Source organism: Silurus meridionalis, chromosome 6 (genome assembly GCF_014805685.1).
Source record: "Silurus meridionalis isolate SWU-2019-XX chromosome 6, ASM1480568v1, whole genome shotgun sequence".
Lineage (NCBI taxonomy): Eukaryota > Metazoa > Chordata > Actinopteri > Siluriformes > Siluridae > Silurus > Silurus meridionalis.
This window is the reverse complement of record NC_060889.1, coordinates 5782759-5795870: the sequence shown is the minus strand read 5'-3', so window position 1 is coordinate 5795870 and position 13112 is coordinate 5782759. Positions and strand designations below refer to the sequence as shown.

Below are 13112 nucleotides of genomic sequence, written 5' to 3'. Positions count from 1 at the left end.
ATGGAACACTGTAACTGATGAATTTTATTTAACTGGAGTGTCATGATTTAATAGATTTAGCATTCACACTTAGGATTTATCTGAAGTAATCAATCCATCTACTGTCATGGAGGGGAAAAGAAAAGGAGAATCTGGAGGACATGGGAAAAACTACAATATAAAATATAAAATAAATACAAAAGGAATTCAAAAGCAATTAAAACATGCAATAGTTTAATAATTTTATTATATCTTTTAGTTTAGAGCAGAGATGCCCAAACTAGGGTCCTCAGGCTAAAGTTGGTCCCTGTTGACATTTGATTTGGCCCGTCATGTCATATATGATAAAAGGACAAAAAAGAGTAAGGAGGATGCCATTGCCATATAGATTCATAACTAAGTTACCACAACTTTTTTATGTTTAATGTTCCCTCAAAGGGAACAGCGTGCCGCCGCCTGCCCACAAAGGGGATGTCGTGCCGCCGCCTGGGCGCGAAAGGAATGTCGTGCCGCCGCCTGGCCACGAAAGGGACGCCGTGCCGTTGCCTGGCCGCGAAAGGGACGTCGTGCCGTCGCCTGGCCGCGAAGGGAACGTCGTGCCGCCGCCTAGCCACGAAAGGAACGCCGATCCGCCGCCTGGTCACAAGAGGGTCACAGCCCCAAGCTCCTCCGATGGTGACGTCTCGCCTCAGAGCTCCTCTCCGCTCCACAGAGTCCCGAGCTCCTCCGATGGTGACGTCTCGCCTCAGAGCTCCTCTCTGTCCCAAAGCGTCCCAGAGAGCTCCTCTCCGCTCCACAGAGTTCCCGAGAGCTCCTCTCTGCTTCACAGAGTCCACGAGAGCTCCTCTCCGCTCCACAGAGTCCCAGAGAGCTCCTCTCCGCTCCAGCATGTCCCGCCTCCGAGCTCCTCCGATGGTGACGTCTCGCCTCAGAGCTCCTCTCTGTCCCAAAGCGTCCCAGAGAGCTCCTCTCTGCTACACAGAGTCCCCGAGAGCTCCTCTCCGCTCCACAGAGTCCCGAGAGCTCCTCACTGCTCCACAGTGTCCTCTGAGAGCTCCTCTCCGCTCCACAGAGTTCCCGAGAGCTCCTCTCTGTTTCACAGAGTCCACGAGAGCTCCTCTCCGCTCCACAGAGTCCCCGAGAGCTCCTCTCCCCTCCACAGATTCTCAGAGAGCTCCTCTCCGCTCCAGCATGTCCCGCCTCCGAGCTCCTCCGATGGCGACGTCTCGCCTCAGAGCTCCTCTCTGCTACACAGAGTCCCGAGAGCTCCTCACTGCTCCACAGTGTCCTCTGAGAGCTCCTCTCTGCTACACAGAGTCCCGAGCTCCTCTCCGCTCCAGCATGTCCCGCCTCCGAGCTCCTCCGATGGTGACGTCTCGCCTCAGAGCTCCTCTCCGCTCCAGCATGTCCCGCCTCCGAGCTCCTCCGATGGTGACGTCTCGCCTCAGAGCTCCTCTCCGCTCCAGCATGTCCCGCCTCCGAGCTCCTCCGATGGTGACGTCTCGCCTCAGAGCTCCTCTCCGCTCCAGCATGTCCCGCCTCCGAGCTCCTCCGATGGTGACGTCTCGCCTCAGAGCTCCTCTCCGCTCCAGCATGTCCCGCCTCCGAGCTCCTCCGATGGTGACGTCTCGCCTCAGAGCTCCTCTCCGCTCCACAGAGTCCCGAGAGCTCCTCACTGCTCCACAGTGTCCTCTGAGAGCTCCTCTCCGCTCCACAGAGTCCCGAGAGCTCCTCTCTGTCCCAAAGCGTCCCAGAGAGCTCCTCTCTGTCCCAAAGCGTCCCAGAGAGCTCCTCTCCGCTCCACAGAGTCCCAGAGAGCTCCTCTCTGTCCCAAAGCGTCCCAGAGAGCTCCTCTCTGCTACACAGAGTCCCGAGAGCTCCTCTCTGCTACACAGAGTCCCGAGAGCTCCTCTCTGCTTCACAGAGTCCACGAGCTCCTCTCCGCTCCACAGAGTCCCGAGAGCTCCTCACTGCTCCACAGTGTCCTCTGAGAGCTCCTCTCTGCTACACAGAGTCCCGAGAGCTCCTCACTGCTCCACAGTGTCCTCTGAGAGCTCCTCTCCGCTCCACAGAGTCCCGAGAGCTCCTCACTGCTCCACAGTGTCCTCTGAGAGCTCCTCTCCGCTCCACAGAGTCCCGAGAGCTCCTCTCTGCTACACAGAGTCCCGAGAGCTCCTCTCTGCTACACAGAGTCCCGAGAGCTCCTCACTGCTCCACAGTGTCCTCTGAGAGCTCCTCTCTGCTACACAGAGTCCCGAGAGCTCCTCTCCGCTCCACAGAGTCCCAGAGAGCTCCTCTCTGCTTCACAGAGTCCACGAGCTCCTCTCCGCTCCACAGAGTCCCGAGAGCTCCTCACTGCTCCACAGTGTCCTCTGAGAGCTCCTCTCTGCTACACAGAGTCCCGAGAGCTCCTCACTGCTCCACAGTGTCCTCTGAGAGCTCCTCTCTGCTACACAGAGTCCCGAGAGCTCCTCACTGCTCCACAGTGTCCTCTGAGAGCTCCTCTCTGCTACACAGAGTCCCGAGAGCTCCTCACTGCTCCACAGTGTCCTCTGAGAGCTCCTCTCTGCTACACAGAGTCCCGAGAGCTCCTCACTGCTCCACAGTGTCCTCTGAGAGCTCCTCTCCGCTCCAGCATGTCCCGCCTCCGAGCTCCTCCGATGGTGACGTCTCGCCTCAGAGCTCCTCTCCGCTCCACAGAGTCCCGAGAGCTCCTCTCTGCTTCACAGAGTCCACGAGCTCCTCTCCGCTCCACAGAGTCCCGAGAGCTCCTCACTGCTCCACAGTGTCCTCTGAGAGCTCCTCTCTGTCCCAAAGCGTCCCAGAGAGCTCCTCTCTGCTACACAGAGTCCCGAGAGCTCCTCTCTGCTTCACAGAGTCCACGAGCTCCTCTCCGCTCCACAGAGTCCCGAGCTCCTCTCCGCTCCACAGAGTCCCAGAGAGCTCCTCTCTGCTACACAGAGTCCCGAGAGCTCCTCTCTGCTTCACAGAGTCCACGAGCTCCTCTCCGCTCCACAGAGTCCCAGAGAGCTCCTCTCTGCTTCACAGAGTCCACGAGCTCCTCTCCGCTCCAGCATGTCCCGCCTCCGAGCTCCTCCGATGGTGACGTCTCGCCTCAGAGCTCCTCTCTGTCCCAAAGCGTCCCAGAGAGCTCCTCTCTGCTACACAGAGTCCCGAGAGCTCCTCACTGCTCCACAGTGTCCTCTGAGAGCTCCTCTCTGCTACACAGAGTCCCGAGAGCTCCTCTCTGCTACACAGAGTCCCGAGAGCTCCTCTCTGCTACACAGAGTCCCGAGAGCTCCTCTCTGTCCCAAAGCGTCCCAGAGAGCTCCTCTCCGCTCCACAGAGTCCCAGAGAGCTCCTCTCTGCTTCACAGAGTCCACGAGCTCCTCTCCGCTCCACAGAGTCCCGAGAGCTCCTCACTGCTCCACAGTGTCCTCTGAGAGCTCCTCTCTGCTACACAGAGTCCCGAGAGCTCCTCACTGCTCCACGCTCCTACATAAACCACTCTCTCAAATTCACCCAGCAATTGTTATTGTATGTGTTGGACTTTACGTGCGGTCTATGTTTTCGGTTTCGGTTTTCACACAGGACTCTGTTATTTCGTTTCATTCGGACTCCACAATCCCGTCCCGGCTGCGCTTCTCCTCCCCGCGCATCTCGGCTCAGCTACGCTTCTCCCAAAGCGCACCTCGGACTTTCTCAACCGAAGGACTGCCGTGTGCGTTTGTGCGTGTGTGAGTTTCTGTATATACACTGAAACACTTGATACAGCACACGGATGTTACTAACTTCACATGCCTGCCAGTGACTTTACATACTTAGAGAGACGCAGTGTGTTGGTTATAATTTTACACTGATACCATAAAGTGATGATCTGTACAGTGTTACACTACAACAGCAGCACTTCCTGGGTGTGGTCTTCTAGAGACGTGTTCCCTCATGTGTTCAGCACATACAGCACTATTATACAGAATCCTCACAGAGCTGTGTTCAGAAATGACTCAACTCTACACCTTACTGTACATAGTGAGATACACACCACTGATTCTCACTGTAGCTACAGGTACTTCACTTTCACCAGTAACTTTAGTGTAAATTATATTGTGGCTTTAGGGTATTTAATTTTTAAGATACTGTTTTAGTGTGCTTACAAAATTAATTCATATACTGTATTATTTCTGTATAATTTTCTTTACAGACAGCAGTTTTGCAGATAAATTTGGACCAATAGATAAAGATGCTAATGGGAAGGAAACAGACACTGTTACTCTGAAATGTTCATATGAAACACACAGTGAACGAATTATGTTTTTGTGGTACAAACAATATCCTAACGGTGCACCACAGTTTTTACTGCTTAAAAGTGCAAGATCATATAGTTCTGTAGAGCGCAAACCCACTGACACTCGATTAGAGTCCAAAATTACCAGCGACTCTACTGAACTTACTATCAGAGGTCTAAAGCTCTCAGATTCTGCTCTTTATCACTGCGCTCTTATAGACGCTACACAGTAATACAGAGTCAGTGAAAGACTGTACAAAAACACAACAAAGATATTTCCTTTACCTATAAAGGAAATACCATTTACTATATACATGTGAAATTGCAGTTTTCTTTCTGATTAATTGTAAGCAATCATTCTGCCTTTCTTCATTCATGTGCATGTGTATAAAAAAAAAAAACAATGTAGGTGGAAATTGTTATGAATGAGCAGAGCTTAAAAGCAGAGTCCATTGGTTAAAATTTTAATTAGCATCATTATTGTTTTATTTCAAATCATTTGTGGGAGTGTACAGATGCAAAATTCTAAACAATACCACTGTCTAGTATTTATTGTCCACTGGTATGAATTTATGGCCTTTAAATAAAAGAATTCTGTAAAAGAATACTCTGTCAGGCCGCTTTTACAGTATGAGATGAAGCTGATTTAAGTTGTGATGAATATGAATAAATATGAGTGGGCGGAGCTACATGTGGAGACATCAGAGACAATCTCACATACACAACCCTGACATTTATTTCTAAAGCTGGAGGTCTGAACTAAACACTCAGGATCACAATGTTACTCCTCTTCTTACTTTTCTTCACTATTGCTGATATTGGTAAGTTTTATATTACACATGGAATTATTTATTTTATTGAACAGACCCATAAATGTATTATTGAAAAAATGGTTATGATATTATTGTATTTATTGTCCACTGGTATGAATTTATGGCCTTTAAATAAAAGAATTCTGTAAAGAATACTCTGTCAGGCCGCTTTTACAGTATGAGATGAAGCTGATTTAAGTTGTGATGAATATGAATAAATATGAGTGGGCGGAGCTACATGTGGAGACATCAGAGACAATCTCACATACACAACCCTGACATTTATTTCTAAAGCTGGAGGTCTGAACTAAACACTCAGGATCACAATGTTACTCCTCTTCTTACTTTTCTTCACTATTGCTGATATTGGTAAGTTTTATATTACACATGGAATTATTTATTTTATTGAACAGACCCATAAATGTATTATTGAAAAATGGTTATGATATTATTGTATTTATTGTCCACTGGTATGAATTTATGGCCTTTAAATAAAAGAATTCTGTAAAAGAATACTCTGTCAGGCCGCTTTTACAGTATGAGATGAAGCTGATTTAAGTTGTGATGAATATGAATAAATATGAGTGGGCGGAGCTACATGTGGAGACATCAGAGACAATCTCACATACACAACCCTGACATTTATTTCTAAAGCTGGAGGTCTGAACTAAACACTCAGGATCACAATGTTACTCCTCTTCTTACTTTTCTTCACTATTGCTGATATTGGTAAGTTTTATATTACACATGGAATTATTTATTTTATTGAACAGACCCATAAATGTATTATTGAAAAAATGGTTATGATATTATTGTATTTATTTTATAGTAGAATCTGCTGATATCAGCATTAAACCAGAAGAAACCACTTTATCTGTAACTGAAGGCAGCAACATCACACTGTCCTGCACATATACTGGATCAGTTGACAGACTTCACTGGTATCAACAAAATCCTGGATCAAGACCAGAGTTTCTGCTGCTGATTGATGAAACAAGTGAACATGTCACAGAAGCTCAACCACCAAATCCATAATTGTCCATAAAACTTGACAAAACTAATAAACAAGTGGATCTGATCATCTCCTCTGCTGCTGTATCAGACTCTGCTCTATACTACTGTGCTCTGGTGCCCACAGTGACAGGAAATCCAGCTGCTCTGTACAAAAACTTAAACACAGTTTTGCTCTATGGGAAGCAGTTTTGCTGATTATATGAAGTCATTTACATGCTATCAGGAAGGAAACATTTCTTTCTTTAACATAATAAAAAGTTTATTCTTTTTGGATGCGTCTTCACCTAACAGCCTGAAGGTCTCTGAAAAGTAGAAATGTGACAAGAAATTCATTTATAAATGTAAATATTTATTTTTACTTGTTATTTTTACTGACTTTTAACAGTTTTACTATTTTCGGGGGATTTTACTGTTTCCTTTCATGAACTTTAGCTGCGTCAGAGCGCTATGGGATTGCTCTGAAATAATGTGTGTAATCAGTCAAATTTGATGCGGGCCATCACCGGCGGGGTGACGTCACGACCAGAAAACGCACATGGAGTGAAGCCAGCGCCAGCTTCTGTTTGTTCACGAAGCGCTCTGTGTGTATGTGTTGAATTGTCTGTCATTTGTTTGTCAGTAAAAACATTTTTTAATGTTTTTAGCACGCTAAGTCGGTGTAAGGAATGTTTTATCCTCTGTCGCTTGGGCAGGATTGCCTTCTGTCCCCTGGACAGGATACCCCTTAATTCAGCATTTCCGTCTCGAACTCTGCTCTCCTGTATAGTCTCAATGAAACACACGAATCAGCTTTCAGAGAGAAGTTCCAAAGTTTATTGTCTCACACATGAAGATATACTTCCAAAGTGAAGGAGAGAAAGGGGGTGGTCCGCCAGGTGTTTGTGTGTGTGTGTTTGTGTGTGTATGTGTGTGAACAGAAGAGAAAGTTAGGAAAGACAACTCCACAAGGTCATGTTGAGCCTGCAAATGATAAGCCTAAAACAGAAATACAGGAACCACTGTGTGTGTACAAGCAAAGTAACAAATGCCACAAAAGGATAGTTCAGGGTATGCTCAACAGAAACATACAAAAAGGTTATTCTAGAAGCATACAACAAAATTACTATAACTACTAATGGCAACAAGATACATATTACCATACTGTGAGAACATAAAAACTGTTATTGATTATAACTCCACATCTGGTCATGTTATTCGTTTAGCAGAAGCAACAAAACGTGGAATAGTCATACCAAAAGTTTGGGTATTCTCACAGCATAAGCGTATAAAGAGAGGATATAGACAAGAACTGAGTGTTCTGGGTCAACCTAATCTAGGACTAGTGATCAAGGATATCTTACAGTCGGTTCTCGAGAGAGTCGGCTGCGAGCATTGTGCTCACATGTCAACACCATCGATCCGCTCCCGAGCTGCGCTCTCTGAGAAACAAGCTTGCACGGCTTAAGGTTTTGGCCCTGCTACCAGTTCCTGGTACTCGCAAATGGACTTCGCAGCTGTTTTTTTGAGACAGGCTTTGTTCCTTTCTCCAACCTCACCTGCTCAGTCCAGCACTCGCTGACAAGCTCAGAAGCATGCCTTTCGGCGGTTTCTTCCCCTTGTGATGAGAGCATTAGCTCCGCCTCTCGTGCGGGTTGAAGCTAGGTGGGTTTCCGAGGAAGCTGGCTTGCTCACATTCTTCAAAGAATTTTCCAGTATCAGACTGGACTACTGCACCATGAAGCCCACAGTTACAGTGATTTTGTTTCTCTCAGGAGGTGAAGCTGTTTTCCTGTTTCACTTAAATACTTTTTTAGTTCCCAGACAGGTTCCAGTTTCCATTGGAAATTAATATTTTTACTTATACATTTAATGATTACTGGTTGAAGAGTCAATAAAGAAATTATTTTTAAAATCAGTATTAATTTTTTATTAAAATAAATTGTTTGTACAATTTTTTTAATTCCTGTTTTAAAGTCTTTCTCCACAAGATGGTGCAGTCACTTATCTTATTGTCAGACATGTACCAGGATCCTGCCACATCTGCCAATGTTGAGTTCTTTGATTATGAATTATACTTTGCACAACAACACACTTACACACACTCACACAAGTGAATACACACTGCAACCTTCACTGAACCCAGTAAACCTCCCACACTGTGCACTGTGCACACACTGGTATTACAAAGAGCAGCAGCTGGTTTGTTCCTCATCTCATTGGAAAAACATAGAAAAAAGTTGGTTGTCCTATTTAATAAACATGATTTGTTTTTACAGAGTGAATAAATAAGTTAATGACAGCACTGTATACAATTTCACATAATTCACATAATTATTCACAATGACTTACTTATTCACTTATACTTATTATTACTTACATACTTATTCACAGCAATTTCTGATGAGGCTGAAGCCCCCAATGCAGTGACATCACTTATAAAAACAAATATAACAGAAAATGAAAATATGTAATAATTGAATCAGCTAATTATATTTTTACAGATTAAAATAATGCAGTAATTCCAGATGCCTCATTAAGAATCAACAATCTGACAGTAACATTGGTGACTTGGTCATGTGATGCTGTGAGGTGGAGCTTCATGAACATTTATGATGCTACAGAGTGCAGAAAGTTCAGTATAGTTTCATTCAGCTAAGAGCATTTATCATGTTCACTATCATTTTCATGTGTCTGTGGCTTTCAATAGGTGAGTTAAATTCAGAATTATTTACTGTTTAAAAAATAATCATTGCGTAATTTGTGATTAATTATTCTGTGATTCTGCAGTTATATAATAATTGATTATATAATCATTAAATGTTTTTATCTCTATGACAGGTGACTCCATGGCGGATTCAATAAAGTCACTTCTCACTCATAAAGTTGTAGATGAAGGTGATGATGTTACTCTGTCCTGCAGCTACAAAGACTTTAGTGATACTGTAAAGAATCTGCAGTGGTACAAACAAGATCCAAAATCTAATCCTAAATTCATTCTTTATATTTATGAAAGTGGAGCTTTAAGTCCCAACAACCCACCAAGAACGAGTGCTAAAGTTCATGGAAATAAACAAGTGGATCTGCACATCTCCTCTGCTGCTGTATCAGACTCTGCACTGTACTACTGCGCTCTGACGCCCACAGTGACAGGAAACCCAACTCCACTGTACAAAAAGCACTACACATGACTGCAGCAGATTCATGCTTTTCTCACTAGATGGAGCTGTTTACATGTTTACATTCACTTCCATGATATCGACTACACCTGTTCTTCTGTCATACACAATGTTTATGTGTTTTCCAAAATCCTGCTCTGGTTTTTCTTAGTAACGAGCCTCAGCTGTAATCTACACACTGTCAGCTTGATTTCACAAAACTAAAATGCTCATTAAATATAATTTATTTACAAAACAATACTTTCTGTTTTAAGAAGACTGAGCTCAGAGAAAAGGAAAGGAGAAGAGACGCAAAACAGCAAAACAAAATGAGAAATAAAGAAATTAAAATCTGATGTTTTAAAGCTGTATAAGTGATGGGTTTTACTGGAAACCAGTGCAGAAGTCTGTAGTTTTTTTGTCCTGTAAGTTCCAGAAGTCCAGTGTTTCTGTCTGATATTAATTTATAGTTCTGAATATATAAATTGTGAGATGTGCCTCTGTTTTCTGATCACAGTCACATATATTATTGAACCAAAATTCTATCCTTCACACATAAATAAAGAAATATAAAATAAAGTAAATAATAAACAAAAGTATGCAGAGGTTTATGTACAGTATGTTTGTTAAATCATGAGATACAACATATCCAAAAGATGCATTGTGTTGATCAGCAACAGTGGAATAGTTGTGAGTTGTAATGGAGTCTCAATTAACTTTCACTTATACTGTAAAGTGATGATCTGTTAAAAATGAGGAATGAAGAAATTAAAATCTGAAATCTTATTTTATTTTTATGATTACAATGATGACAGAACTGTAGACAGTATTACAGCTCTGACTTGATATTTGTACATTTATATGATTAAATAAAATATAATAATAATAATAGATTTAAAATTTAAATAATTACAGGTTTGTGCTGAGGAAATGTACATTGTAAATACAGTAATTATTTATTTGTAGTTATATTTTTTTGTAAATTGTATAGAACATAATGAATGTATATGATTTGTGATCTTGGACTTTGAGTAACATTTCTGATTATTTCATTAAAGCAAACTAACTGACAACGATGGAATTCGAACCCACACATTCAGAGCACAATAGATTAGCAGGCCATCCCCTTAACCACTCGGCCACCTCATCCTTTGATTTTATTTGCGCTTTTTACGTGTTGAGTCTAACGCCATCTACAGACAAAACGCTTTTTGACCTTATGCACGATGCCACAGTTTGACACAGAGATCAAAGGGATGTGTTTAAATGGATCCAAAGTTGGTCCTCATCTAACACAGCCCTTTGTGATCAGGTTTCGATGTCTGTTTCCCATATGGTCTAGCGTGTTTTACGTGTTGAGTCTAACGCCATCTACAGACGAAACGCTTAGTTGAAGCTGCATAGTGTTTCATTAGTTATCTATTCTTGTGCTGATATCCTGTCTAAAAGTTTTGCTTGTCAGATAAAGCAACAATTTTTTATGCTCACTAGATTAAAGTATTACTATATGACTCTCTGGATTAGGACGCCTGCAAAACACAGTGAAATGAATGCAAATAAAAACATCATAGAGTAGTGGCTAATAGAACGGCCTATGGACACAGCATCCCAAACTTGAATTCAGGTGAATTTTTTTGCTGTGCTTTTGAATTTTTGGTTTGGTCGTGGCTGGCGTCCAGTGGCGCGTTTTCATGAAGGGCATCAAAATAAGTGAGTATCTCAGTCAGGCAGCTCAGGCTTGGGCCAGTGGCGCAATGGATAACGCATCTGACTGCGGATCAGAAGATTCCTGGTTTAACTCCTGACTGGCTCGCCTCTTTTTGACATTATGCACGATGCCACAGTTTGACACAGAGATCAAAGGGATGTGTTTCAATGGATCCAAAGTTGGTCCTTATCTGACACAGCCCTTTGTGATCAGGTTTCAACGTTTGTTTCCCATATGGTCTAGCGGTTAGGATTCCTGGTTTTCACCCAGGCGGCCCGGGTTCGACTCCCGGTATGGGAAACTTTATTTTTGCTTCAATAAGGGCGTTGAATTCTCCATCCACTTTGCTTGAGGAGCCACAGCTACCCCAGCTGGTTTTAGAGTCATTGGATGGTGCTTTCAACATAGCACGCTAAATCTGACTTTGGCCACGTTTTGCATTACTCTAAGTAAGAGTATAAATCTTGGGTGCAGTCTCCCCTCTCTCTGCAGGTGTCGCCATGTTTTTTTTATGCCCGCCTCTCATTTCAAACCTTTTATTTCCAGCCAGTAGCATTATTTAAAGAATATAAAGAAATTTAAAGAAATTTAAAGAAATTTTATATTTCTTTATTTATGTCTCCTTTTCCTCTCTACCCTTAGACGTTGCTACGGACTCCTTCCTCTCATCTCTTTCCTCAACCATGGACCTCCTTTGTCCCTTGACTACAAGACCCAAGAAGACTTCTTGTCCCACACCATGGCTGTCAGAAGTTTTGCGCAGTAATCGACGAGAACTCCGATCTGCAGAGAGGAAGTGGAAAAAATCACAGCTTGATGTAGACCTCTCATCTTACCGTGCACTCCTGACCAAATTTTCTTTGGAGGTGACTTCTGCCAAAACTGCCTTCTACAAGGAAAAGCTTGAGGCCTCTGCACAAGATCCTCGTAAGCTTCACAACATCTTCTCTTCTCTACTAAACCCCCCTGCTGCACCTGCTCCATCCTCCTGACTGCTAATGACTTTGCCTCCTTCTATGATGAGAAGATTAGGAAAATCTGCCAGACCTTCACTTCCTCTCCAACAATGATTACACAACACAGCCAACAATCCACTACGTCTCTGTCAAGCTTCTCAACCTTAACAGAAGATGAGATACTGCAAGTCATCCGATCCTGCAATCCCACCACCTGTCCTCTGGATCCAATCCTTCAACTACGCTCCAGACCATCACGCAAGATCTCCTGCCCTTCATCTCCACAATCATCAATGGGTCATTAACATCTGGCTATGTACCAACTACCTTCAAGCAAGCAAGGGTCATTCCTATCTTGAAGAAACCGGCTCTGGATCCATCAGACATCAACAACTACAGACCGGTATCACTCCTTTCCTTTCTTTCTAAGTCTTTGGAACGCACTGTTTTTAACCAACTGTCTGTCTATCTCTCACAGAACAACCTCCACGATCCGAACCAGTCTGGGTTTAAAGCGGCACATTCCACAGAGACGGCCCTATTGGCTGTTTCTGAGAAACTACATGCTGCTCGGTCAGCCAAGCTATCATCTGTACTTATCTTTCTGGACCTTTCAGCAGCATTTGACACAGTCAACCACAAGACACTTTTGTCAACCCTCAAGAGCCTTGGTATCTGCGGAACAGCATGGAAATGGTTTGCTTCCTACCTGGAAGGTCGCTCATACCAGGTAACATGGGAGGATCCACATCTGCCCCATGCAGACTCACCACTGGTGTCCCACAAGGCTCGGTACTTGGTCCCCTCCTTTTCTCCCTCTATACCCACTCCATTGGTGAAGTCATATCCTCACATGGGTTTTCTTATCACTGCTATGCAGATGACACTCAACTCATCTTTTCTTTCCCTCCATCAGATACCACAGCTTCCGCTCGGATCTCAGCATGCTTGTCAGACATATCTTTATGGATGAGGGCTCACCAACTTAAACTCAACCCCAGCAAAACAGAACTGCTGGTCATCCCAGGTGATTCATCTCCAGGTCAAGATCTACAAATAACACTTCATGACTCTCTGCTCTCCCCTTCAGCCACTGTTTGTAACCTTGGGGTAACTATGGAAAATGAACTGTCTTTTTTCCCACATGTCGCTAATGTTGCTCGTTCTTGTCGATTTCTTCTCTATAACATCCGAAGGATTCGACCATTTCTGTCCATACAGGCT

General features: G+C 43.9%; 1 non-coding gene and 1 gene segment (V, D, J or C); both read left to right on the top strand.

Annotated features, from left to right (window-relative positions):
- Positions 1 to 8455: 8455 nt before the first annotated feature.
- LOC124387950 lies at positions 8456 to 9345 on the top strand. The segment is given in 2 exon segments: positions 8456 to 8776; positions 8908 to 9345. Coding segments are annotated over 2 exon segments (390 nt in total).
- A 1815-nt stretch (positions 9346 to 11160) lies between these two features.
- trnae-uuc lies at positions 11161 to 11232 on the top strand. The gene has a single exon. It is a non-coding gene; the product is annotated as a tRNA-Glu (tRNA).
- Positions 11233 to 13112: the final 1880 nt, after the last annotated feature.